A 26,167-nucleotide genomic window follows, 5' to 3' on the forward strand; every position below is an offset into this window, starting at 1 on the left:
TAGGTTAATTTTAGGATATAAAGTTGTTTTTTAGTCATGCATTACATGTGGCATGGTTTTAAGTAAATATATGCATCATATATGCTAACAAAGAAACTATTTGCCCAGAATTTGAAATCCAAATTAGATCCCTTACTTAATTCTGTCTTTGGCTATTATAATACTGTAGATTCTATTAATTTGATGTTTGTATATCTAGGAGTAAAATTAGATAAATTATGGTCAGAATTTCTAAGCAATATATGAGGTAAACTAAATTTAAGAGAGTAAAGGAATTTGTTAAGTATGAGCAGTCAGGAGAAGTCATGTCAAGATAACTGATTTTTAGACATAACCATAGACTGCAGTATAAGTTTGGAAGGAATCACTTAATTTTGGAATTGTAGGGTCTATAATTATAGCATTGTTGTTTTCTGTTTTGTTAAAGTGTGTTAAAATTATGTTTAAGAGAACTAGAGTCATTGGAAAATACTAAATTTTGTTCTGAAAATAAATGTCCCCAAATGTAATCATTTATCAGACACCTGTGTCATCTTGAGGTTGATTTGAGGATGATTTTTTAATTCTTCCCTGTAAGATCAAAATATAAGAGAAATATTTCCTAATTAACAAAAGAACGTGATGCTTTGTTTTGGTTCTGGGCCTCCTGGAGCATCATGAGAAGGCATAGGGATGCTCAGCCTGAAAAGCAGGAGATGCTGCAGGCAGGACAGCTGGCCTGAAAGAAGTGGGAAAGGTGAGATCGGTTGAGTCAATACATTTTGACCAAGCTGGGGCACTGACTGAGACATAAGCACCTGCATTTGCACTGATGTCAACCAAGAGGCACTATAACAGCTGAAACAAAATAAAACCAGAGACACAAAAATACGGATTGGGAAATTGAGCAGACTTACTCTTGGGTACTTATGAAAGGGCCTTGAGAATGCCAGTATTATGGTGTGGAGAGTTATATGGTACTAGCAGAAACCTGAGATCTTGAATTTACAGGTTAGGGAAAAGAAAAGGAGGAACTGTGGTATTTGTCTTTATGTAAGTATTTCCTTCATGCTGTGTTACTCTCCCCATTCACCCATCCTTTCATCCAGCATCCAGTGATAGGTGATCAAACTGTCTTTCTAGGCCCTGCTCAAATTTTATCTTTACCAAAATGTTTTGATATGGTTTGGCTGTGTCCCCATCCAGATCTCATCTTGAATTTCCACATGTTGTGGGAGAGATCTGTGGGAGGTAATTGAATCATAGGGGCAGGTCTTTCTTGTGCTGTTCTTGTGATAGTGAATTTGTTATGAGATCTGATGATTATATAAGGGGGAGTTTCCCTGCACAAGCTCTCTTCTCTTATCTGCCGCCATGTGAGAAGTGCCCTTTCATCTTCTGTCATGATTTGAGGCATCCCCAGCCGTGTGGAACTGTAAGTCCATTAAACCTTTTTTTCTTCCTATTCTCAGGTATGCCTTTATCAGCAGCATGAAAACAGACTAATAAAGTAAATTGGTATCAGTAGAGTGGGGCACTGCTGAGAAGATACCTGAAAATGTTTAAGTGACTTTGGAACTGGGTAACAGGCAGAGGTTGGAACAGTTCAAAGGGTTCACAGACAGGAAAATGTGGGCAAGTTTGGAACTCCCTAGAAACTTGTTGAATGGCTTTGACCAAAATGCTGATAATGGTGTGGACAATGAAATCCAGGCTAAGGTGGTCTCGGATAGAGGTGAGGAACTTTTTGGGAACTGGAGCAAAGGTGACTCTTGTTATCTTTTATCAAAGAGACTGGTGGCATTTTGTTCCTGCCCTAGAGATTTTTGGAACTTTGAATTGGAGGGAAATGATTTAGGTATCTGGCAGAAGAAATTTCTAAGCAGCAAAGCATTCAAGAGGTGACTTGGGTGCTGTTAAAGGCATTTAGTTTTAAAAGGGAAACAGAGCATAAAAGTTTGGAAAATTTGCAGCCTGACAATGCAATAAAAAAGAGAATCCCATTTTCTGAGGAGAAATTGAAGCTGGTTGCAGAAATTTGTATTAGTAACAAGGAGTCAAATGTTAATCCCCAAGACAATGGAGAAAATGTCTCCAGGGCATATCAGAGGTCTTCACAGCAACCCCTTCCATCACAGGCCTGGAGGTTTAGGAGGAAAAAGTGGTTTTGTGGGCTAGGCCCAAGGTCCCTGTGCTGTGTGCAGCCTAGGGACTTGGTGCCTTGTGTCCCAGCTGCTCCAGCCATGGCTGAAAGGGGCCAATGTAGAGCTTGGGCCATGGCTTCAGAGAGTGCAAGCCCCAAGCCTTGGCAGCTCCCATGTGGTGTTGAGCCTGTAAGTATACAGAAGTCAAAAATTGAGGTTTGGAAACCTCTGCCTAAATTTCAGAAAATGTATGGAAATGCTTGGATGTCCAGGCAGAAGTTTGCTGCAAGGGCAAGGCCCTCATGGAGAACCTCTGCCAGGGCAGTGCAGAAGGGAAATGGGGGTTGGAGCTGCCACACAGAGTCCCTAATGGGGCACTGCCTAGTGGAGCTGTGAGAAGAGGGCCACTGTCCTCCAGACCCCAGAATGGTAGCTCCACCAACAACTTGCACCATGTGCCTGGAAAAGCTGCAGACACTCAATGTCAGCTTGTGAAAGAAGCAGGAGGGGGGCTATACCCTGCAAAGCCAAAAGGGCAGAGCTGCCCAAGGCCATTGGAGCTTTCCTCTTTCATCAGCGTGACCTGGATGTGAGACATGGAGTCAAAGGATGTCATTTTGGAGCTTTAAAATTTGATTACTTCAGTAGATTTCAGACTTGCATGGGCCCTGTAGCCCCTTTGTTTTGGCCAATTTCTCCCATTTGGAATGGCTGTATTTACCCAATGCCTGTACCCCCATTTTATCTAGGAAGTAACTAACTTGATTTTGATTTTACAGACTCATAGGCAGAAGGGACTTGCCTTGTCTTGGATAAGGCTTTGGAATGTGGACTTTGAGCTGTTGCTGAAATGAGTTAAGGCTTTGGGGGCCTGTTGGGAAGGTGTGATTGCTTTTGAAATGTGAGGACATGAGATTTGGGAGAGTCCAGGGGTGGAATGATACCTAAATCATTTCCCTCCAATTCAAAGTTCCAAAAATCTCTAGGGCAGGGACAAAATGCCACCAGTCTCTTTGATAATAGATAACAAGTCACCTTTGCTCCAGTTCCCAACAAGTTCCTCACCTCCAAATCTCATCTTGAATTCCCACATGTTGTGGGAGGGACCCAGTGGGAGGTAACTGAATCATGGGGTCACTTTCCTGTGCCATTCTCATGATAGTGAATAAGTCTCATGAGATCTGATGATTATATAAGGGGAAGTTTCCCTGCACAAGCTCTCTTCTCTTGTCTGCCACCACGTGAGATGTGCCTTTCACCTTCCGTTATGATTGTGAGGCATCCCTAGCCACATGGAACTGTAAGTCCATTAAACCTTTTTTTTGTTTTCAGTCTCAGGTATGTCTTTATCAGCAGCATGTAAATGGACTAATACAGTCTTCCTTTGTCTCTTAACAAAGTTAATCTCCTATATTTTATTAATCATCTGATGAATAAATATTTGAGTCTGTTTTTGTTTCAAGCATATTTCAGAGTCTTTTTTTGCATTAATCCTCAAATAACTTTTAAGTAGGTATTTTTATTATTCCCAGTTTGGGTTCAAGAAAGGTTATATAACTTGCCTGAGGTTATACATTTAGAAAATGCTGAAGCCAAGGTCAAACCCAGGCAATGCCATGCCAGAGCCCACAGTTTTTGCTCTTTCTTGCCATAGGATTTAAGCTAGAGCAGTGTTTCCTTATGTAGGGGCACATACCCTGGTGCATGAGAGGACTTAGGTGGTATATGCAAGGTCATTAAGCATTATTGAATCATATATGAATATTGGTCCCTTTCCAACCCTTCTGAACACATCAAGGAGAAAGTTTTAGTTTGGTCCTGGTCTTGAACAACACTCACATGTGTGGTGTCTTTCTTTGGGGGTAGGGGGAGGTAAGACAGGCAACCCAATCTAGATAACATTTCATAAGGCTTTTTGTTTCCATCATATGTATTTCACAGTTGTCTTTTATTTATAAAAGCTTCTACTGGTTCTTTATTTATGTTTAATGGTATGAAATATGAATTTTAATAATTTAATGAAAGTTGATTGAAGAAAGATATGAAGTAGGCAATAGTAGGTAAATAATATCAATATGGCAAAATCATGATGATGGCACCCTAAATGACTTATTTGGAGAACACTGGACTGGACAAATTCCTTTAACAATGAAACCTGAAATTACACAAAAGTCCTGGCCAGTGTAAGCAGTGGGTGTTCACATGGTTGTGGGAGGCTAGTTGTGTTTCATGTGATCAGACACTTTAGAAGTGTACCGTATTGCATTTTACTTACTAGCTCTGTCTTCCCTGTGTGCTCCTCATGGGGAGGGATGATCTATTCTTTTATTTTCCTAGAATGCCTGACCTTTATTGGTGCCTAGGAAATATTGGCTGAATGAAAATATAAATATATATTTAATGATATTACTTATAGTGGATCATAAGATTATATGATAAGCATGCCACATGTAGGTACCTTACAATCATTTAAAATATAGTTTTCTTCATAGTTAACTGACATAAATATATCCATATTATTGTTTCAATTTTATAACTGGCAATACCGGCACACAAAGAAGTATGTGACTTAGAATTATAGGGTTTTGGAGCTGGGGGTATCTTAGATTTTGTTGAGTCTTACCAACTTTACTAGTCTACAAGCAGTCAAACTCATATCCAAGGTCATACAGGTCATTAGCGGAGGAGGTGCAACTCATAATAGTTTTTATTATAGGGTTGGTAGTTGTGTGAACAAGTGTATGAATCCTGTGTGAACTCTTACCAGTTGCTGACCGTACTATGATTTAGCCCCTTTTAAAATGAAGTTTTCTAAAAAGGAAATTGGATATTGTAATATCTACTTCATAGGGTTATTAGGAGGACTATGTAAGATTATTAAAGGGCTTAATATAACCTATGAAAAGCATTCAGTAAATAGTAGCCTATAATACAGGCAGTAATACTACTACTAGTGGTAGCATGGTAATAGTAGAGGTGTAGTAACAGAAATGGTGGTTCATGTAGTAGTGATATAAGCTTATCCAAGTCTTTCTGACGCCATCCTGAAGTTCAGAATAGGGAAGAGACAGCACCAAACTCTGTCTGGAGGGCTTAATAAAGGAAACACCAAGAAGGTGAGATTTGAACTAAAAGTATAAAGGAAGAGTAGAAATCACTTACCTAAATCACTTAATAGGTAGAGTGCAGAGAAGGGTTTTCCTGGCATAGAGATTAGCCCATGCCAAGTGGGCATGTTATGTTTTCTATGGCTGGAAGGAACAATGCATCTGCAGAATATGCAGGAGATCAGACTGTGGAGTTTGATAGGAGTGGACTCACATGTCATGCTAAAGCACGTTGGAATTTTCCTTAAAATTGTGATGAGACATCAAAATATTTTAAGCAGGTTAGTAAGTGGGTCAGATTTGGGTTTTAAAAAGAAAACTCTAGAGGTGTTATTATGGATGGATAAGATGAACTAGCTTGGAGACGCAAATGTCTAAGAGAGGTACTATTCACCTTTAAGTGCATAGTCCTATTTGATTGATTCTGACATCTGTATGAGAGACTGTACTCTTGATGCAACCTTCTAAGAAAGAGACAGGAATTAAAGAGTTTTATTAAAATGGTAACAACTGTAAATAACTGTCAGCTGCTGATGTGAGTAATGGAAGGAGATCAGCGCTGCAGCAGCTGGTGAGCTTGGGCAGCAAGCGTGATGGCAATCCATGGTTTTTGCTATTTGATGAGAGTTAGTCCCACATATTCCATTCATTTAAATCCATTTCTTTGGAGATGCTGTAAAGTCTCAAAATACTTTCCTTTATAATGAGTTGATTCATCTTAGCTGAATTAAAATGTGAACGTGCAATAAGGAGAACTTTTTTTTAAAGAACCAAGAAAAGGTAAATATTGTCATAAAATGTAAATGTATAACTAATTTAATGACATATCTTTTATATTTGAATAATAGAAATTTCTTCCAGGGTCACCTTTCTTATAGTACATACATCTAAGCTATGCTTACAGAATAGGAGTAATAAAAGAGAAAATCCTAAACTCAGTGTTTAAAGCAACCCTTAACTGGCATTAAAAAAACAAACACACCATAAAACCTATTAGGGAATTAGGGTCTGGCACTCATTGAGACTTTAGAATTCATATGCTTATTTTTTGCAGTAGTTCAGGCAGTAGTTCCTTTTCTGGCAACTCCATAAAAATAATTCATAGAATCAAAGAATGTTCAAGTTGGGAAGCATTTTGGGGATATCTTGTCCAATGTTTATCTGACAACATTATTGCAGAGATTTTGACCTTTAAATAACCCTCCAGAGAACTAACGTAACTGACACCTTGTGGTTTGCATTAGAGATGTTGATGGGTATTAGGAATATATGGGGCAGTGGAGATTCTTTCTTTTTCAGGTCACTTTTTATTGGCATATATTTACTTACTTTTAGATGTTTGTTTCATCATGCCTCACATCATCATTGTGTATCCAAGCTAAGAACTAATCTTTCTGGTCAATAAACAGTTTGTGGTGTTTATCATGGGTTTGCTCATTGTATCAGTAATGATCAAATTTGAATATTGAATGACATTGAATGACTAAGCAAGTAGGTGACTCCTGAGGAAGCTGCATACTACATAGAGTGCATTAAATACTGAGCTAAATTTTTTTAAAATAAATGTTTTGTTTTGCATACCTGTCCCAGGGTATCTTAGGGAGCTCTGGCAGAAGGAATAAGATGGTATTTCTAGTAAAGGCCTTTAGGAAATATTTTAGGTGATAAGTTTTAAAAATATTATATCTAGTGCACTTTTCAAAATATGAAAAGAAAGGGACAAACAAGGTACATGCTTCTCAGCTGCTCTTGGGTGAGTGATTCATTTTCTCCCAGTTGCAGGGAGAGGTGCAGTCACCAAAAACAAGGGTTGACTAGGAAGGAAGGAATTTTAAGAAAAATGGATAAAATTTAATCTCTGATCATTGACACAATTATAAATACCAAATTGATTTTTCCCCCAGAGAAAAATCTCCCCTTCAGAACTCCTTTTCTTTTCTAAGTCAGTTAGAAATATAACTTTAAATGAAATTAAAGCTCTAACATTTGCCATAGAAACTGTCTCCAAGTTATAAATTGAATTCCACCTGATTAGAAATGAACTATATATTTTGTCTTTATATTTGTGATACAGATAATCAAATTATAGTATTTGATAGAGATCAGGGAGTTTATTACCTGTTATGTAAAAGTTCAGCATTTAGTACCAATATGCAAATAAACAAAGCAAAAAAGTTCTTATGTTTGTGATATTGAAAAATAAGCCAATACATGGGGTGAGCAGATATGATGTATTTAGAGTGTCTCTGAGGGAAACTAACACATAGCATCTCTCTTGGCTGCCCTGATTCTAAACATGTTAAGATATAAAGTAAGGGAGTGAGGGAGAACCTTATTGCTGCGGGAGGCTGGGGTGGATGATGTGACCCTAGCTCAGTTAGACAAGTGGATCCACTGAAGAACCCCATAATCAGTCAGGATCTTCCCACCTGGGCACAGGATGCTGAAGGGTAGGCTCCTATCCCTGGAGACGCTGCAGAGAAAGTCTGCTCACTGCAAGTTACCTTTTCTATGCCTAAATTTTGACTTCTTTAAATGATTACATCTTTTGCGAGTTATGCCTAGAAGTGAAAATTCTACATTGAAGGGGGATGTGCTGATTTACCTCAGTATAAGTAGTGTTTAGAGCACGCATATCTCATTTGCCTATTTATTCACTCTCATTGGACAAATCTTGATTAAACACCAAGAACATTGCAGGCCCTGTGTGAGGCAATGGAGAGGAGAGAGTAGAGGAGAAGATAGACACGAATTTCTTCTCCCACAGCTAAAGTTTAGTGAGTGAGACTAACATTTAAACATGAAAAATGCTTCTGAGAATAAGTGACATTCAGCCTGAACCCTGAGAACTGAGCTAGGAAGGGCGAGTGAGTGGAGAGAGTAAACGATCCAGGCAAAGAAAACTCCAGGAACCAAGTCTCGGAGACAGGACAGCCTGAGCAGCCGGCACTTCCATGGCTGAAATGTTTTCTTTGTTTTAGTTCATCTGTGGTTCACTCTGAACAAATCTTTACTTTTATTTAAATCATTAATTGCAGACTACATATTGGGTACAGTGTACACTGCTCAGGTGATGTGTACACTAAAATCTCAGGAATCACCACTAAAGAACTTAGCATGTAACAAAAAAACCCCCTCTACCCCAAAACTATTGGAATTAAAAAAATGAATCTTTAATTGCAAAATAATTTGATTTCTATATTTGCATTATTTTAAAACCATATTTACAAAAAATTCATTCTATGTGTTATTGGCTTTAATGTTTATTAAAGGTCATGTTATTCTAAGCCTTCTCTCTTTTTTTAAATTTCTTTGCTTTGTTTTGTCTGTAGTTTGCTTCAAGCAAAATTTTTCCTACATGAAGTTTACATGAAATACACAAGAACCTTTTAATGATTTTTTTCTTAGAATTATGTCTTAATTTTAAAAAATTACTACTACTAGTACTAGCACTACTACTAGTACTACTACTAGTACTAGCACTACTACTAGTACTAGCACTACTACTAGTACTAGCACTACTACTAGCACTACTACTAGTACTAGCACTACTACTAGTACTAGCATTACTACTACTAGTACTACTACTAGTACTAGCACTACTACTACTAGTACTACTAGTAGTACTAGCACTAGTACTACTAGTAGTACTAGCACTACTACTACTAAAATCTCACCAGAAACTTCCTCTTTGTCTTATTCTCTTTTATTTCTTTTGCCTGGTATAAAATGTCACCTTCCCATTTGCAGACTCAAGTCTTCCTTTAGTGCAAGATTTTTCTTCTGTTATGTTTTTAATTGATTTATTCTATTGTTATCTTTTCTTCAGAAAAAGAAGTAATCTGCCACATCCTCCAGATAGGCATCTTATACCTCATATACCTCCTCACAGCTGTCTTTGTTCTTCTTCTTTTCTTTTTTTAGTGGCTTAAAAGAACATGCATTTGTTCTCTTATAGTTCTGGAAGTCAGAAGTCCTAAAATCAATGTGTCAGCAGGGCTGCCTTCCTTCTGGAGGTGCTGGGGGGAGTCCTTATCCTTTTCAGCTTCTAGAGGCCACTGGCATTCCATGACTCTTGGTCCCTTCCTCCATCATCAAAGCCAAAAGTGTAGCAATTTCCACTCTTATATCCCTGGCCACATCCTCACTCGAACACCCTTTCTCAAACTCTCAAGTCTTTGTTCTTTTTCCCTCCCTTTCAGAGGATTCTTCAGGTGTCTCCTAAATTGCCAAATTCATTTTCTTGCTTTGTCAGATCTACTGTTTTTTGTTCTAATAGTGATTTTAAAATTTGGTTATATTTTAGATTCCTTATAATCTTTTGTTAGTCAATCCTGCTCTTAAATTTCTGTCTCCATCTCAGTCTACTATTAACTCAACTCTATTTTATGGACACTATAGTGCAGTGGTTAAGGGTGTACAGTGTGGATCCAGGCCGCATGGGCTGCATTAAGGCCCTGCCGCTTGCTAGCTGTGTGGCTGGGCAAAATATGTGGAATCTGTGCCTCAGGTTCCTCATCTGTGAAATGGGGACAAGAAAATGCCTGTCTCATAGAGCTGCTGTGAGACTAAGAGTCAATTCATTTACCATAGTTAGTAGTCAATAACTTAGTTTCTAATTAACCCATAGTCTATATTTTTCTAAATTATTCAGAATAATTATTTAGAATTTCATCCAGCTGTTCTCGCATGTATCAATATGTGTGTATATATGTCATGTGTGTATTTTGTTACTTATCTTTTAAGGCATCAAGTTTTACTTGGTCTTAATATTTTAAAATTCTTAATTCTTTCCATAATCAATTTGGTTGGCCTTGAACGTATCTTCTCAGTTATTAAATGGGTGGACTGATCAGCATGTATTTCCTTTAGTCAATTTTTCTGGGGGTGGGGGGTGCAGATTTATTTAGTGTAGTCTACTAAAGGACAGAGTGCTTGGTCCTGGGTCTTTTAATAAGGTGAAGCTTAAGGTTGGCCCATCAGAAGCCATCTATACTTCTTCCTTTTCCGGGATAAGGTGTGACAAATGGCAATCCAGCTGGTATTGCCCCACAGCTCTTCCAGCTTCAGCTCCTAGCACTTAGTCCTTCACCCAGCAGTTCCATGCATCACTCCCCAATATCTTCACCTCAGCTACATCGTATTGCCGGTGACTGTTGTCTTAGAGAGACAGGAATTAATGGGGCATGAAATAAATCTTGTCATTCAGAAAGTAGCACTCACATGCTTCTTTCTCAGTGACCTGAGCAGTACTCAAGTAGCTTTTCACCTTCTTATTAAAACAAAATCTATCTGTGAGCTGCGAGTTGTAGTGGGTGAAGATGGAAATCCTCAACTCTCATGTTTTGCATCTTTTTGTCCTCCTGAACAGAAGGTATCAGATGGTGGTTAAGGATTCACAATACAGACTCACATAGACCTGGTTCAAATTCTAGCCGATTGGTGGATATTCCAGGTTAAAGCAGTTAATCTCTTTGAGCTAAAGTTTCTTCATCCATAACAAATGGATGTAAAAAAATAAAAGTGTCTCCTCCATGTTCATGTAAGGTTTTAAATTAGAAAATGTTCAATAAATGGCAGCTATTATCGGCCTGGAAACATCCCTTTCCTTTCATCAGCTCACAGCACAACTTTGTTTTTCCCCCATGTGTGGGGCTCAAGACCTAGCCCTCAGTTTTTGTAGAAAGTTATGATTGTTGAGAGGTGCTCACAGGGTTGTCAGTGGTCGGATAGCAGTGAGTTTGGTGGGGTGTTCAGGGCTGATACAGTCAGTCAGCTGAATTTGGGACTGAGGCGCACAAATCCTCTGATAACCAAAATTTTCTAACTTCTAGAAATGATTGAGGACTCTGCCAGACAAGTTATCCCCAGGACTGCAGGACTTGATGGCTTTCTCTTCTGCCCCTGCTCTGGCAGGGACAAGTGCCTACTGTTGGCAATCTACATTTCCATTATTCCTAAGCACTAGCACTTTCTGGAAAGCAGACATCTCCCTGAATGGAGGGACCCAGAGTTTCAGGCCTCCATCCCCTTATGACCCCAGACCTGGAGACATGTTCTTCATCGTCATCTGGAATGTCTTCACTGATCCTTGAGGTCCTCAGACAGAAAGGGGCTTATTCCTTCAACACTCCCCTCCCTCCCCTTTTAAAAGCCAGAACTTGATTATCTCTAGTGGTATTCACACTTATAACATTCAAAAAATCAATCTCATTGACTACACTGGGAGCCTTTTCTTATATAACATCTTACTTCCCTTTAAAAAAAAAACACACCTCATATTACCTTCACCCAATACTTTTCATACATCATAGACAGAGTGAATCCCCAAAATAGCTCTATTATTCCTCTCTCTAAAGTAGAGAAGTAGCTGAGAATTCATTTTAAAGAGGACAGTTGATTACATTTATATAATAACTATTACCCTTTGTCCTGCCACTTTGCCAAAGGGCTTCATCTAAACTTCAGTTTAGAAAGCTCCTGTGGATCCCAGCAGATCATCCTCTGGTATTTTCAGTGTTGTTGAAACTTTGTATTTCTTTGTGTTTTCATGAGGGTGAATCAAGAATCACTAGCCTTCCAATATCTGATCTCAGGTTCCCCTGTTCACATTTATGAAATGGGCAATTTTTCTTATTTGAATGGAAAAAATTTCAATTTATGTAAATGTTTATAAAAATCTTGAAGACTAACAATAATTCTTTGTAATCTTACCTTCTTTTTCAGCTGAATTTTATTCTGTTTCTGAATACGGTTAGAGTTCTAGCTACCAAAATCTGGGAGACCAATGCAGTTGGGCATGACACAAGGAAGCAATACAGGTAATTTCAGGAGAGGCATCCATCAGAGGAAATATTTTGGTTACTATTTCTTTCCTTTTTTTTTTTTTTGAGACAGGGTCTCGCTCTGTTGCCCAGGCTGGAGTGCAATGGCACAATCTCGGCTCACTGCAACCTCTGCCTCCCGGGTTCAAGCAATTCTCATGCCTCAGCCTCCCGAGTAGCTGGGATTACAGGTGTGCACCATCATATCCAGTTAATTTTTGTATTTTTAGTAGAGATGAGGTTTTGCCCTGTTGGCCAGGCTGGTCTCAAACTCCTGACCTCAGGTGATCTGCCTGCCTTGGCCTCCCAAAGTCCTGGGGTTACAGGTATGAGCCACCATACCCAGCCTTTGGTTACTATTTAAGTAAAGAACAGATATAAATTGATTTGAAATATCTTTAAGAGATTAAATTTATGAATGTATATTTATTGTGTGATTTATCAGAAAAGCATATATATATTAAGAAAACATAAGTAACCCCAAAAGCTACCCCTTGTGCTTAAATTCTAAATATATTTTAAGATCTGTTTTTAGCAGATTGGGATGTTCTCATCAACTATATATGAACTCCCAGAAAATATCTTGATGATCTTGGCAGACAATTTTATTTGCATTCTACAAATATGTCATAACTGAAGAGATCAAGTGGATTTGCTGTATTGTTTTTAATCTTTACATCAAATTGTCTCTCACTAAATATGCAAATATATTGACTGAGAGAGGTCCATTCTTCAGCCTTTCATGAAGAAAAGGACAAATCGAATGTTTGTGATTATTATCAAACTATCTTAAGGTTGTGTGCATTTTGCATAATGATCATTTTGGAAATTCTGAATATTAGTGGCATCTATCCAACTGGACACATACATCTAGTAATCAGGTAGATGTGGATTTGGCTTTATAATCTCCAGTTAACTATTTATTTCTGTCTCAGATTGTTATGAAATGCTATCTCAGACACAGAGAGGAAAAACATCATAGTCAGCATTTTGATCTTCTCTCACAAATCTTCCATAAGTCCTCGTTGATTTAGTCCTCTCCACCATTTAGGTAGTTATTGCGGGATCTGGCCAGCAGCCCGCCATGCAACGGGGCTCTCTCTTTGTTCCCAGGCAGATCGGCAGGTTGAGAAATAATAGACACACGCAAGATAGTGAAAGCTGGGTCCAGGGGGGTCACCACCTTCTGGTCCCACAGTGCCAACAATGCACTGGATATACCAGCATTTATTATTAAGTTTAGTGAGGGTGGGGTAGGTTAGTGAGGGATTTAGGGTCGTTTGATTATGAGGTGAGATGGTCACATGGGGATGAAGTAATTCTTTAACATAACATTTGTATGCAGAAGTACAGTATACAGAGATAAGAATTTACAATATAGTGTGTGCATTAGTAATTTCTAACAGAGCCTTAAAACAGAAACACATTCTTTCCATAACCTATTATTAGCAAGATATTAATCAGCAGTAACAGTTGCAGCAAAAGCTGATTACAAACAATCCACAGAAAGAGGAAGTGAAGCTAGACAACCGGTTAGACCAGAAATTCTCAGAAGGGAGTATGCCTTAACCCTAAAGAGGCCTGGAAGAGCTGTCCAAGATGAGGGCGTTTATAGCCCTATCTTATCCATATGGACAGGCACCCCCCATGCGTCCGTTTATAGGCTCTCCACAAGGGTCGCATTCCATTCCCAGAGCCATGAACATCTGCTTTTCTGGGATAGGAATCTTGGTGATGTGAAACCTCGCTGACTACACGTCCATTCATAGGCTCTCTGCAGGGGGAAGCACATCACGTGCTGTTGGCTCATTCTGGCAGTCCAACCTGGCATTGTCTTTACATAATCCTGCATGCAACTTTGTATTTACAATAATGAGGAGCATTTCAACTTTTATTCCTTAGCAATAGTTTCAGGGGGACTCCCTACAGGTAGTATTTACTGTTGAGCTGCAAAGACTACAGGTATGACCTGCAGGATTCACAGTATCCTATGCCCATAGAATGCACAGTATTAACAAATCAGCAGCTGCTAGTGCCAGTTATTTTTAATATGCTGTCAGTGGTAGTATTATACATTGTGCATGAGTTTATGGTGAAAGGTCTATGCTATACTAATATAGCTTGTCTCTCATGTCACATCCCATCTGAGAAGACATAGGCCAAAGGATAGAATAATAAAAAATGTAAATAACTTTTCACTCTTCTTCATAAAGTGGAAGAGTGTAGTGGTGTTTAGAAGCTACTTATTTCTTTAGTTCTGAACAAAGCTGCTTATTTCTTTAATTCTGAATGACATGAACTAATACTTTTAGTAAAGTGTTGCTCAAAAGACATGAGAAATTTTGGAGGGAACAAAGGGTGGCCTATCTTTAAAAATGGATAGAATAGACAATATTTTGAATTAATTCATGGAGGATTATTTTCCAGAACAATTGAAGAGAATAATTTATCAAGGATTGAAATAATCAACTACTCAGAATTCAGAATAACTTTGAAATAATCTGGTGCCCAGAAGATTTCAAGTATGAAATTGTTAATGAGAACAGTTTAGACTAATAGAAGTCAGAAAAAGTATTTTTCAGCTAAATACATTTTTTAATGGCTGAAACATATTTAATATCCTTAATTATGTCCAAAGTTAAGTCACAGATAAAAATGTAGTGAAGAGTGACTCTTTTTTCAGAGAAAAATGTGGGAACCTACTTGACACCAATTTGAGAATTCAATTCCATATTCTGTTTCTGAGGCCTTAGATTTCCAAGTTTAAATAGCATCTCACTTTTTAAATAGGCTTAGGAAAATTAAATCTGTGTCCCTGTCTCAGTGACGTTCCTACAATAAGGGTTAATTAAGTATTTAAATTTATATCAGCTAATTTTTGTACCTTTAAACTTATCTTCCATTCTGTTATTACCTTTGTCTAACAAATGTTCAAATATTCTTGCTAAAATAAAACAATACAAAATTTCCAAATGGTGGCATCTAAAACAGTTATAGAGCATGTTTCCGTGCATACTACTATGAAAAACAGAAAACACCTTTTGGAGCTGAGATAATCTCTCCAGGTGAATGTGTGCTCACACACAAATAAGAAAGACTTCTGAAAAGTACATAAAATCCCTTAGTTGGCATGGTGGTTTAAAATGGAAATGAGTGAATCAATCAGTTCTTAAAACAACTTTTTATCTTGAGATAATTGTAGATTCACATACAGTTGCAAAAATAATACAGAGAGATCCCATATATCCTTTAACCAGTTTCCCTCAATGGTGGCATAGTGTATAACTACAGTTTACAATCATTTACCCTAAAACAAAATTGTGTGAATAAAATTCAGTCATCTATTAGATTTAATAAGATGGATAATACATTTTTTTCCTTTTAAATTACAACTCAGTTACTTCATAAAGTAAGAAGAGGTTGCCAGGCCTGGAAAAACAGATATGAAAAAATGCAAGATTCAGTGAAAAAGAATACTTGAATGTTTTGACTAATTTCACTTCCCATTTAATGTTAGACAAAACTCATATTTAATGTTTATTTTTTTAAAATAAATCCAACCAGTATTTATTACGTAGCATGAGAGTAAAGAGGAGAGGTTTTAAGGCCGCATCCATCACTTACTGCATCACATTGAATGGATACTTTCTCTCTGTGAGCCTCTATCCTCTCTTGGCAATGGGATAATAATAGCTGTCTCCCATGGTTGTTAGAATAAAATGAAGCAAACAGCATGGGATGTAACAGGAGCATGGTGCTTAATGGCCAGTAGTGTCATGCTGAGTGCCCTCCTTGAACCCCCAATTTAGGTGGGGATGGGTAGAGACAGAGAGAGTGGGAGAGATAGATACTATGATTGATTTAATTAAATAAAATGGGGAAAGTACCAACAGAGATGCCCATACAAAGTGCTATGTATACAGAAAAGAGTGAAGGATTAATTCAAGGCCACGGGAATTGATCAAGAAAGGCTTAAGAGCAATAGTAATTTTTTAAAGCTAAATTGATTCTTAAAAGAAAATCAGAGATTTTTTAGAGCTGCTCACCTGGAGAGACATCACCTAGGGAGAGAGAGCACAGAATTAGGAATCTATTTTCTAAACAGGACACTGAGTCCCAAAACCACCTGACTTCTTTGCATTCCTCTCGTGGCTTTGCCCTTGGACACAGACCACACCATGTTTCCAGCAAACCAGAAGACTGCTATCAGTTGGTACATCCCTGAATCATCTTATTAGACAGCTGTGCATTTTCAGAGAGCCAGGGTATAAAAACGTACAATGTGCATGGGTGGCCATATGGACGCTGAAAAAAATCAGTGCCCAGGATTGCTACATGATTTGAATAGAGAGTAAAAGTCCATTTTAAGTGAACAGCCAGACCCATGACCCATGTACACATTTGCCTGGCATATGCAAACTAGCAAAGCTCATCACTATTCACAGGGCTATAATTAGTTACATTCCACTGGACAGAATTTGTATTTCTATGGGCAGGAATTATTTGCATTACTGTGGTAGGCATATTTCTATATTGGCCCCCAAGATTCCTGCCCATGGGTGTATAAGCCTTGTAAAATCCTGCTCCCCCAATACCCTTCGCCTTGAGTGTGGTTAAGACCTATGATGGGGTAGCCTTTCCATTGGTTAGTTTACTTTATATGACAAAGATGTTAGGATAGTCATTCCTGTGATTATGATGTGTTATATAAGATTCCATCCTGTGAGCTTGGAGAGAGATTCTCCTGCTGGCTTTGAGGAAGCAATCTGACATGTTGTGAGGGCCTATAGCTAGAACCTGAGAAAAGCCTGCAGGTATTGAGTGACCGCTGGTTGACAGCCAAAAAACAGCCCCGCAACTGCAAGAATCTGGGATTTTTCAAGCAACCTGAATGAACTTAGAAGTGAACCCTGAGGCCCAGATAAGAATGCAGCCAACACTTTAATTTCAGCCTTGAGAGACTGTGGGCCAGGGGCCCAGGGTATGTGCCTGGACTCCTAGCCTATGGAAACTGAGAGAGAACAAATGAGTATTGTTTTAAACCACTAAATTCATACTAGTTTGTTATACAATAGAAAATGAATATAATTACTACCTGTTTTTAATAAACAAACTTCTATCTCCATGGAGTTATAGAAGAGCTTAGTCCTAGAAAAAAAGGGAGAAAAACCCAGATGGCTGAGCCTGGAGGATACCCACTACATTTTGGTTGCCTAAAGCAAATTTTCCTTATTCTACATTGAACCAAACTGTCCCCAATGTTTACATTTGTGATAATTTCACAATGTGCTACACTGGTGTATTTTTTGTTTTAACTTAATTTTGGGCTCCTAGTCATACACAGTAGGAAAAATCAGTAGCTTGATTTTGAGAACGGTCTCTGGGAGGATTTACCCTTTCATCTTTTTTTTTTTTTTTTTTTTTTTTTTTTTTTTTTGAGACGGAGTCTCGCTCTGTCGCCTGGGCTGGAGTGCAGTGGCGCGATCTCGGCTCACTGCAAGCTCCGCCTCCCGGGTTCACGCCATTCTCCTGCTTCAGCCTCCCGAGTAGCTGGGACTACAGGCGCCCGCTACCACGCCCGGCTAATTTTTTGTATTTTTAGTAGAGACGGGGTTTCACCGTGTTAGCCAGGATGGTCTCGATCTCCTGACCTCGTGATCCGCCCGCCTCGGCCTCCCAAAGTGCTGGGATTACAGGCGTGAGCCACCGCGCCCGGCCTACCCTTTCATCTTAAAGGAGGAAATATAATTTTTGTTTAAGAGTGATGTTAGACAAGACTTTCAAGGTTTTGCAAGTGAGTTAATTCTGTCCCCTTTTATCTGATTAGGCTGAACTAAAATGCCATGAAGGCACTCAGTGTCCTGCCCACATAGACAGTGGTGGGAAGGGGGCACTCACCATCAGGATTCAGGAGAACAAGCACATCCCAGGGAGCCCTGACGGTTGAAAGAACCAGTTAGGTCAGAGGAACCCACTGTTTATCAAGGATCTTGCCTTGGATGGAACAGATTTAAGGTAGAATCTTCATATTGAATAGGCTGTAGGTAACTCAAAGTATGAGGTGTGAGTACCAGGAGCAGCATAGGAGAAAGCCCGTAGGCTGCAGGGAAGCTCTGAATGTGAGGATGAGTGGGTGGAGCAGATGGTTCAGGTACTAGTGAGAGATAAGACAGGCAGAGGACAATGAGGTGTAGGAAATGTACAACTCCACCTACTTCTACATTAGGCATTTCAATATGATTTCAACATGATTTTATGGGACATTCTAGCTCCTATTGTCAAGAGGGTTATGATAGGAAAGTGTATGTACATGGAAGATGATTCCCAGTAAAGCCTGAGAATATTATAGCTCATATGGACTTCTAGGCCCTATTTCCTCATTTTGGAGATAAAACTAAATCACACTCACACAGGTAGTTAATATCAAGTATGGAACCTGAATCAAGATCTCTGTAGCCTTAGTCTAGTGTGATCTGTACTCACTCATACAGCTTATTTCCAAGAAGAAAAACAGATAAACAAATAAAGCAGCAGGAGGAAAGACTAGTGAGAAAGGAAGAGGGTCAATTGTTTGAGATTATTAGAGTGTAAATAATTCACAGAGAAAGGGAGATATTTGCAATAATTATGAAAGAAGAAGCCAGATTTGGCAATTTCTTGGATAAAAAGTATAACCTCACCCACTCCAGGAAAACCTCCCAGAAAATAGTATGCTTGAGGGTGCTAGCTATCTATTGCTGCAAAAGGAATGACCACAAACCTAGTGGCTTAAAACAACTCCCTTGCTATTTCCCAGTTTCTGTAGGTCAGGAATCTGGGTATGGATCCCCTGCTTCAGGATCTCTTACCAGGCTGCAATTGATTTGTCAGCTGGGGCTGTGGTCTTATCTTAAGGTTGGACTGGGGAAGAATCTACTTCTAAGTTCATGTGATTGTTGGTAGGATTCAGTTACTTGCTGGCTGTTGTCCAGATGCCACCTTTCCTTGCCACATGGGCCTCTCAGTATAGCAGTTCACAACATGGTGGCTTGCTTCATCAAACCAAGCAAGAGAGCCAGTCTGCTAGTGAGATGAAAGTTACAGCCTTATGCAATGTAATCTCAGAAGTGGGATGCTGTCATCTTTGCCATAATCTACTGGTTAGACACAAGTCCCAGGTCTTGCCTACACTTAGAGGGAAAGGATAAAACAGGGGCAAAAATAGCAGGAGGGGGGATCATGGAAGCCCACTTAGAATAACCATCATATTGGAAAGCCTGGAATTCTTCCAAATACTTAAGAAAACTTGTAGAAAGAGGCAGTTAAGGAGAATGATGAAACTATATCAAACTACTTAGTTTGCCAAAAAAAAAAAAAAAAAAACAGACAAAATAGACCTAAAGGCACTTTGAGACAGAGTATTTGGCAGAGAATATTCAGAGAAGTCAAGATGAACTGACCACATATGGCTCATAGAAAAATATAAAATGTCTCCCAAAATAAGCATCATCAGTGAAAAATGGAGATACAAATGTAAGAAGAAACAAGGGAGTAATTGATTTTAAAATGAACAAAATAAGCTAAACTACTTCTATGAAAGTAAAGGCAGTTAATCTGGATAGAAGTAACACTTCTTTAAGTCTCAAATGTAGAAGTTAAAGGAAACTTAGGACAGAAAAAAGGCATTTTACAACTTTATGTAAATAGATTCCTTTAAGCAAGAAGAGTGGAAATAAGACTGGAGAGATTTAGGGGCTAGCAATTACAGGGAGTGAGAATAAACTACCTGATTTAGTATGTAAGTGACAGAAAGAGGAGGGAAGGGAAAAAACTAACAGAAGCAGTGGGATCCAAAGAGAAAGAGAAAGGTCAGCCCAAGCCTGGGCAACATGGCGAGACCCCGTCTCTACAAAAAAATTAAAAAAATATTCAGGCATGGTGGCAAGCACCTGTAGTCACAGCTACTTGGGATGCTGAGACAGGAGGATTGCTTGAGCTCAGGAGGTCGACACTGCAGTAAGCTGTGATCACGCCACTGTACGCCAGCCTGGGAGACAGATAGAGTGAAACCCTGTCTCAAGAAAAGATAAAAAGAAAGTGTCAGCCCCACCCCCATTAGCTCTGCTAAGTTTTTTTTTTCCTCCAGCATGCTGTCTTTACTGAAAGGCACTCTAGTTAATGAATGAAAAGACTTGCTGTTCTCCTTTAGGAAACTGGCCAAATCGACACTGGTCCTGGTCCTAGTCTTTGGAGTGCATTACATCGTGTTCGTATGCCTGCCTCACTCCTTCACTGGGCTCGGGTGGGAGATCCGCATGCACTGTGAGCTCTTCTTCAACTCCTTTCAGGTAAAGGGTGCTGCCTAGTCATCTGATTCTTGTAATTTGCAGTTTTTTTTTCCTTTTGGTCACTTACAACCTTTTTCTCTGCACTCTCTCTGGCTTTGATGCACCTGTCTGGGGAGTTGGGGGGTACAGAAAGGTCAATATTTCTATAGTGCCTGTGCTTTTCTGTCCTATAGAGGTCAGGTTAATCCTCTGCTCACAGCAGGAGCAGTTCTGGAGCTGTTCCTCACACAAAAAAAGCCTGGACAGAGAGATAAGGAAACATCTTGTTGTAAAATATGTAACACCTATAAGAATGAGGTCCTCTGCTTGTGTGTATGGAAGATAAACAAAAGTAAAAGAAGGTGAAGGCAGGAAAGAGCAAAAAGGAGTGGGGAGGGGAGGCAAAACTGAGGAAGAGGTTGCTGGCACACATTTTATCTCATTTGAAGCTGTAATTACCATCTTCTCTCACATGGATTACTCTTTGTCCTGCTTACTCATTTGCTAGTCCACATATGATAGTCTGGAGAATCTTAAGAATATACATTTGATCATGTCATATACTTGCCAGAAATACTCAAAGATTTCCAGTTGCAGTCAAACTAAAACTCACACACCATTGTTTGGCATACACAGCCCTGCATGTCGTGGAGCCTGTCTGCCTCTCACCCTGTATCACACCAGCCTCCATGTAGCTCATTAAGTTAGGGCACAATATTGCTTCCATACGTTCTGTTGCTTAAGTTCACCTCTGCCTCTAGGGCTCACACTTGTATTCCTTTTGCCTGGACTGCTTTTTCCCCAAATATTTACACAGCTGGCTACTTGTTCTTGTCACTGAAACACACTTGAATATCACTCTCTCAGAGATACTTTGTTGAGTTCCTCATCTAATACATCCACTACATTACTCTTTTTAAAATCACTCGTTTCTTTTCTTGCATAACCCTTCTCATTTTGCATTTTTCTCATGTGCTATTTGTTTATATTTTATCCATGTCTCTTCCTTTCTAGAACAGGGAACTTGTCTGTTTTGTTTACATTGTTTATCCCTGCCCCTGTCATGCTGAACAGCTACCACACTGCATAAGCTCAATAAATATTTTTGAATGAACGAAATAAAAGGTTTCTTTGTATTCTTACCATACAATACTTTATGTTTGTAGTTTTCAGCATTTACAGCTTATAACTTCCTCTTACCAAGCAGAGGATAGGTATTATGTGATCCATGGGTCACAACATAAATGAAACTGATAGGATAGAAACCTATTCCTTGTGTATCTTGGAATGCTTTATTTAGTGACTTATTTGGTTCAGCTGACACCAAGGAAAGACGTCAAACAAATTTAATGTAAACATAAGGATTTGGAAACACTAGGAGAGAATAATTTGTATATAATTCTCTGAAGGAATCATAAAAAAACAATTTTTGGACATACATATTTTGGCACAAGATGCTTAAGTGCTGTGAGTTTCTGAGTTGGCAGTGGGCTGACTTTCTCTTTTGTCTGCAGGGTTTCTTTGTGTCTATCATCTACTGCTACTGCAATGGAGAGGTAGGTTTGTAGGAACCTTGGACAGGTCTCGCTTCAGCTTGTAAATGGCCATCACAATGTATCCTGAATCTCTTTAGAATTTCCAGGATTTCCAGGATGGAATGGGTGAGGAGAAGGAAGCTATTTTAATCATAAATTATTTTGGAAAAGAAAGAATTAGTGTAAATAACCTAAAGTCTTCCTCTTCTAGCACTTTTAAATGTGAACTCATCTGTACACTCTGACATTAAAAAGCAACTTGTTGGAATACAAACAGACACTTGGATGGACAGTGAACATCATATTCTGGTTAATACTTAAATTTCTATTCCGTTTTAAGTTCTGTACAAAACTCATTAGTTTCCCTGGGACAAATTCATTCAAATATTTTGATGTTTTTTGAACTATAAGATGATGATGGGACAATTTCAGTTCATTTAGGAGTTGGCTGGAGAGAAGTAACTACACTAGATAATAATACATTTTACCTTGTAACTTTTAATATGCCCTGCTGTTGGATGAGCTGCCATGTTTCTTCTCTCAAATTTTAAGCTTGCTGCAGGGCCCAGAAGTGCATGGATACTTTTATTGCGGTAGACCAGCTGATGCTTCTGACCATGTTTAGGGTTTGGACATTGTGGCATGCTAGTCCAGTGCTTGCAGAAAGAGCTTAAATTAATTTCCTGACTTACTTGTGTATTGTTCTTACCTTATTTTGCAGGAGGGGTAAGTAGGTCAGTTTAAGAGTTAAAGAAAGAGGAAAGAAACCCAAAAAGCACTCAACAGTCAAAGATGGGTTTATTTTGGAGAATAAACCTGGGAGGGGCTTCTGGCCAAGTTAGGTCAGAGAGCCTTCTCTCTTACAGACTAAGAGTTTTTAAGGGTTCAGGGTGGGAGAGCTTATCACAGGCTTGGACTGCTTCTGTATCTCTTTGTCTTGCTTATCTGGGAGGGAGAATTTTTGTGTCTTTTCCCATACATCTTCCTGCAGCTGCAGGCACAGCCCCTCCTACCCCCCGCCTCCCAAGTCTGCTTTTAGCTTCCGTATCTTGGTGCACCTAAAGGGAAAGGAATGTATTTATTAGGACCCACTGTTTTACTGGGGTCCATTGTAGACTGTGAAGTTTTGTGGTTACCCAAGAGACTTTCTCCACTTCCTCTGTGCCCGAGATGTCTTATCAGTGTTTTATACTGTCTGCTCTTTCTGGCTGCTTGTTGTTAGAAGGGAAGTGATTTCCTCAAAATGCATGAGGTTAGAAAGGGAGCTGGACTTAAAGTGGTGGTGTTTGTCCAAGATGATGGTGCTTCTGCTCTGTCAGTCAGGTGTTGATTTGTTTTTGCCAAGATGAACAGATAGAAGTTTGTTGTTTCAGGTGACATCAGCATACTAGATTTCCACTGCTTCCCATGGAACTTCCAAATAAACTCTCTTCTGAAAAGTGGCAATTGAAGTAGAAATGAATCTTCAGTAGTAGGAATGGAAATAAGAGCCCCACCCTATTAAGAATGCATTTGCAGTGCCTGCTTTTCTATCCACGAGCCTTCTTTTCTCGCTCTGACTCCTTTAGGCTGCCAATGCAGATTGATAGCATGACAGTTACATTTCAAATTGAGTACCTTCTATGCCATTCCTCAGCCTCAGCTGGTGCCAAAGACATCAGCAATTTAAGTGGTGAAAACAGATTTTATTCAGTAACTATTGACAGCAGGGGAAAGAGCTGAGCCCAATTCCACTTCACACAGAAGTGATTTGGGCATTTTAAAGGGAGAATGAGGGAGGTGGAGTGTAAGGGCTCAGTAGAGTCAAAGAAGTGAAAAAATATTTGGTCAGTATAAACACGTTTAGGCCAGCTGTGCTAGCAATCAGGCAGTTATTTAAGATAGAATTCTATCTTCCCACAGAGACTGGGAGACAAGAGGCCTTATCCCTCTTGATTTTTATATTTTGAAGGGATGGCTCTCAGGTCCTTGAGAGAGATGCTTCTGAGTTAGAAGAGCTACATATTTACAATTGTGAACCTTTTTAGTAAATGCCCTAAGAAAGGGGAGTCATAGGCCTATCATCAGGTGTGTGCTGGCTAGAGCAAATAGTAAATTCTCCTGGCAGCACTGAGCTTTCTCAGGCAGGCACTATCAATGGCTGAGATCATCCTAGGGATGCCACCTTGTGCTGCTAGAACCATGCTTGAGTTTGGGCAGGTCTCAGTGCAGGGGTTCCAGTGGGCTTGTCATGTGCCACGCGAGAGTTCTGAAGTTCTCACTGGCAATGTTTATCTTGAGTTTCTCTTCCAACCCAGAATCTCCTTTTTTTCCTCTCCCATATGTCAGGTATTTCTATGGGCTGCATTTAAACTTCTGTTTAAAGTCTGATCCTGGACAAGTCCCTTCACCTCTCTCTAAGCTTCAATTTGCTCACCTCCAAAACTAACACTTGTCTCGAAGGTTTTTTGAGGTTGAGAGAAAATCATAGATAAAGTCCCTGGCACGTAGAGGAACCTCAATCAATGATTATTGCTGTCATTGAAATCAAGGCAAACATCTTTGTAACAAGGCTGCAGGGTCTCCTTTAGGATTTCTCATGCACAGCATGTTTCTCGTGGCTTAGGTTCAGGCAGAGGTGAAGAAGATGTGGAGTCGGTGGAATCTCTCCGTGGATTGGAAAAGGACACCGCCATGTGGCAGCCGCAGATGTGGCTCAGTGCTCACCACCGTGACGCACAGCACCAGCAGCCAGTCACAGGTGGCGGCCAGCACACGCATGGTGCTTATCTCTGGCAAAGCTGCCAAGATCGCCAGCAGACAGCCTGACAGCCACATCACTTTACCTGGCTATGTCTGGAGTAACTCAGAGCAGGACTGCCTGCCACACTCTTTCCACGAGGAGACCAAGGAAGATAGTGGGAGGCAGGGAGATGATATGCTAATGGAGAAGCCTTCCAGGCCTATGGAATCTAACCCAGACACTGAAGGATGCCAAGGAGAAACTGAGGATGTTCTCTGAATGGACATTTGTGGCTGACTTTCATGGGCTGGTCCAATGGCTGGTTGTGTGAGAGGGCTTGGCTGATACTCCTATGCTTGAGTTCAAAGGCTGAAAATTCAGAGTTAAGGTGTTACTTAATAAAAGTTTTTAGGCTCCATGAATTGGCTCCTGTAAATACTAACGACATGAAAATGCAAGTGTCAATGGAGTAGTTTATTACCTTCTATTGGCATCAAGTTTTCCTCTAAATTAATGTATGGTATTTGCTCTGTGATTGTTCATTTTTTTCTGCTACTTTTGGGTAGAAAAAAGATTCAATTGCTTGGCTGTAGCTTTCTCTCATATATATCACCCTAAATATAATGAAGATCATTTAGTGTGTATCATTTTCCTTTTAGAAACTAGTATTCTCTTATTTCTTACTTTAATGTACTTCTATCACTGCATTTATTTTGCCTGTGCATAGGAGCAATTAGGATCTAAAAAAATATATGGGAAGATAAAAGATCTAAGAACAAGTACTTGCTGGAAAATTAGTTGGCTGGACATTGATAAAATAATGCATTTATAACAATTACATGTGTTTCTGGGAACAAGGAAAATTTCTCAAAAAAGAATATTTCACACATCCCTTCTTTTGAATGGCCTCTTTGTGACCAGCCAGACCTCAGGTCTTCACTCTTTCTTCTTTGTAAACCATGTCATGTAGAAAGATTTCCTCAGTTAGTGAGCTTGTGTCTGCAAATTGATTTTGTTTGTAATGTATTTTGATAGCACATCACGCTGCATCTATATCTTTTTCTTGTTTGAGCTGTTACTACATTGTACATGGCATGTGGGATCAATTAAAAATTTGTTTTAAAAATACATTTTGGATCACTTTTTAAAATTTTTCTTTCAACGTCTCACCTTATTTTTGAGAAACACCAAACTTCCCTTCTCCAAATGTATACATATCAACATTTAGCTTATGTACTTTACTTAACTTGAAATTTCAGTATGTTGCAGTTTTGAAAACATGTATTGAGGGCATATTATGTATCAGCAGGCATGCTGCTAGGTTCTTACAAGCATTCATTTATTTAATTCTCACTATAGTTTATGGAGTAAGTCTTATTACTGTCACCCCTTTTACAGATGACAATGTGACTCGTGGAGGTGGAGTTAACTTGCCCAAAGTCACACAGCTGGTCATTGACAGCTCTATTGACTTTAAGTCCCATGTTCTTAATCATTATGTTGTATTGTCACCAGTATATATGTAGCCTATTAACCCATCAAAAATTCAA

General features: G+C 39.2%; 1 protein-coding gene across 2 annotated transcripts in view; it reads left to right on the top strand.

The window, feature by feature from the left end:
- Positions 1–25,743, top strand: part of PTH2R (parathyroid hormone 2 receptor) — a 142,620-nt gene extending 116,877 nt beyond the window's left edge. For both annotated transcript variants that reach the window (XM_003820822.6, XM_008974287.4), the window contains exons 10-13: positions 11,957–12,051; positions 20,243–20,381; positions 21,875–21,916; positions 24,501–25,743. In XM_003820822.6, coding sequence (XP_003820870.2) covers positions 11,957–12,051; positions 20,243–20,381; positions 21,875–21,916; positions 24,501–24,896 — 672 coding nt within the window. In that variant the 3' untranslated portion in view covers positions 24,897–25,743. The remainder of the gene's footprint in view (positions 1–11,956; positions 12,052–20,242; positions 20,382–21,874; positions 21,917–24,500) is intronic.
- The last annotated feature ends 424 nt before the right edge of the window (positions 25,744–26,167 follow it).

Source organism: Pan paniscus, chromosome 13 (genome assembly GCF_029289425.2).
Source record: "Pan paniscus chromosome 13, NHGRI_mPanPan1-v2.0_pri, whole genome shotgun sequence".
In the NCBI taxonomy this organism is placed as follows: domain Eukaryota; kingdom Metazoa; phylum Chordata; class Mammalia; order Primates; family Hominidae; genus Pan; species Pan paniscus.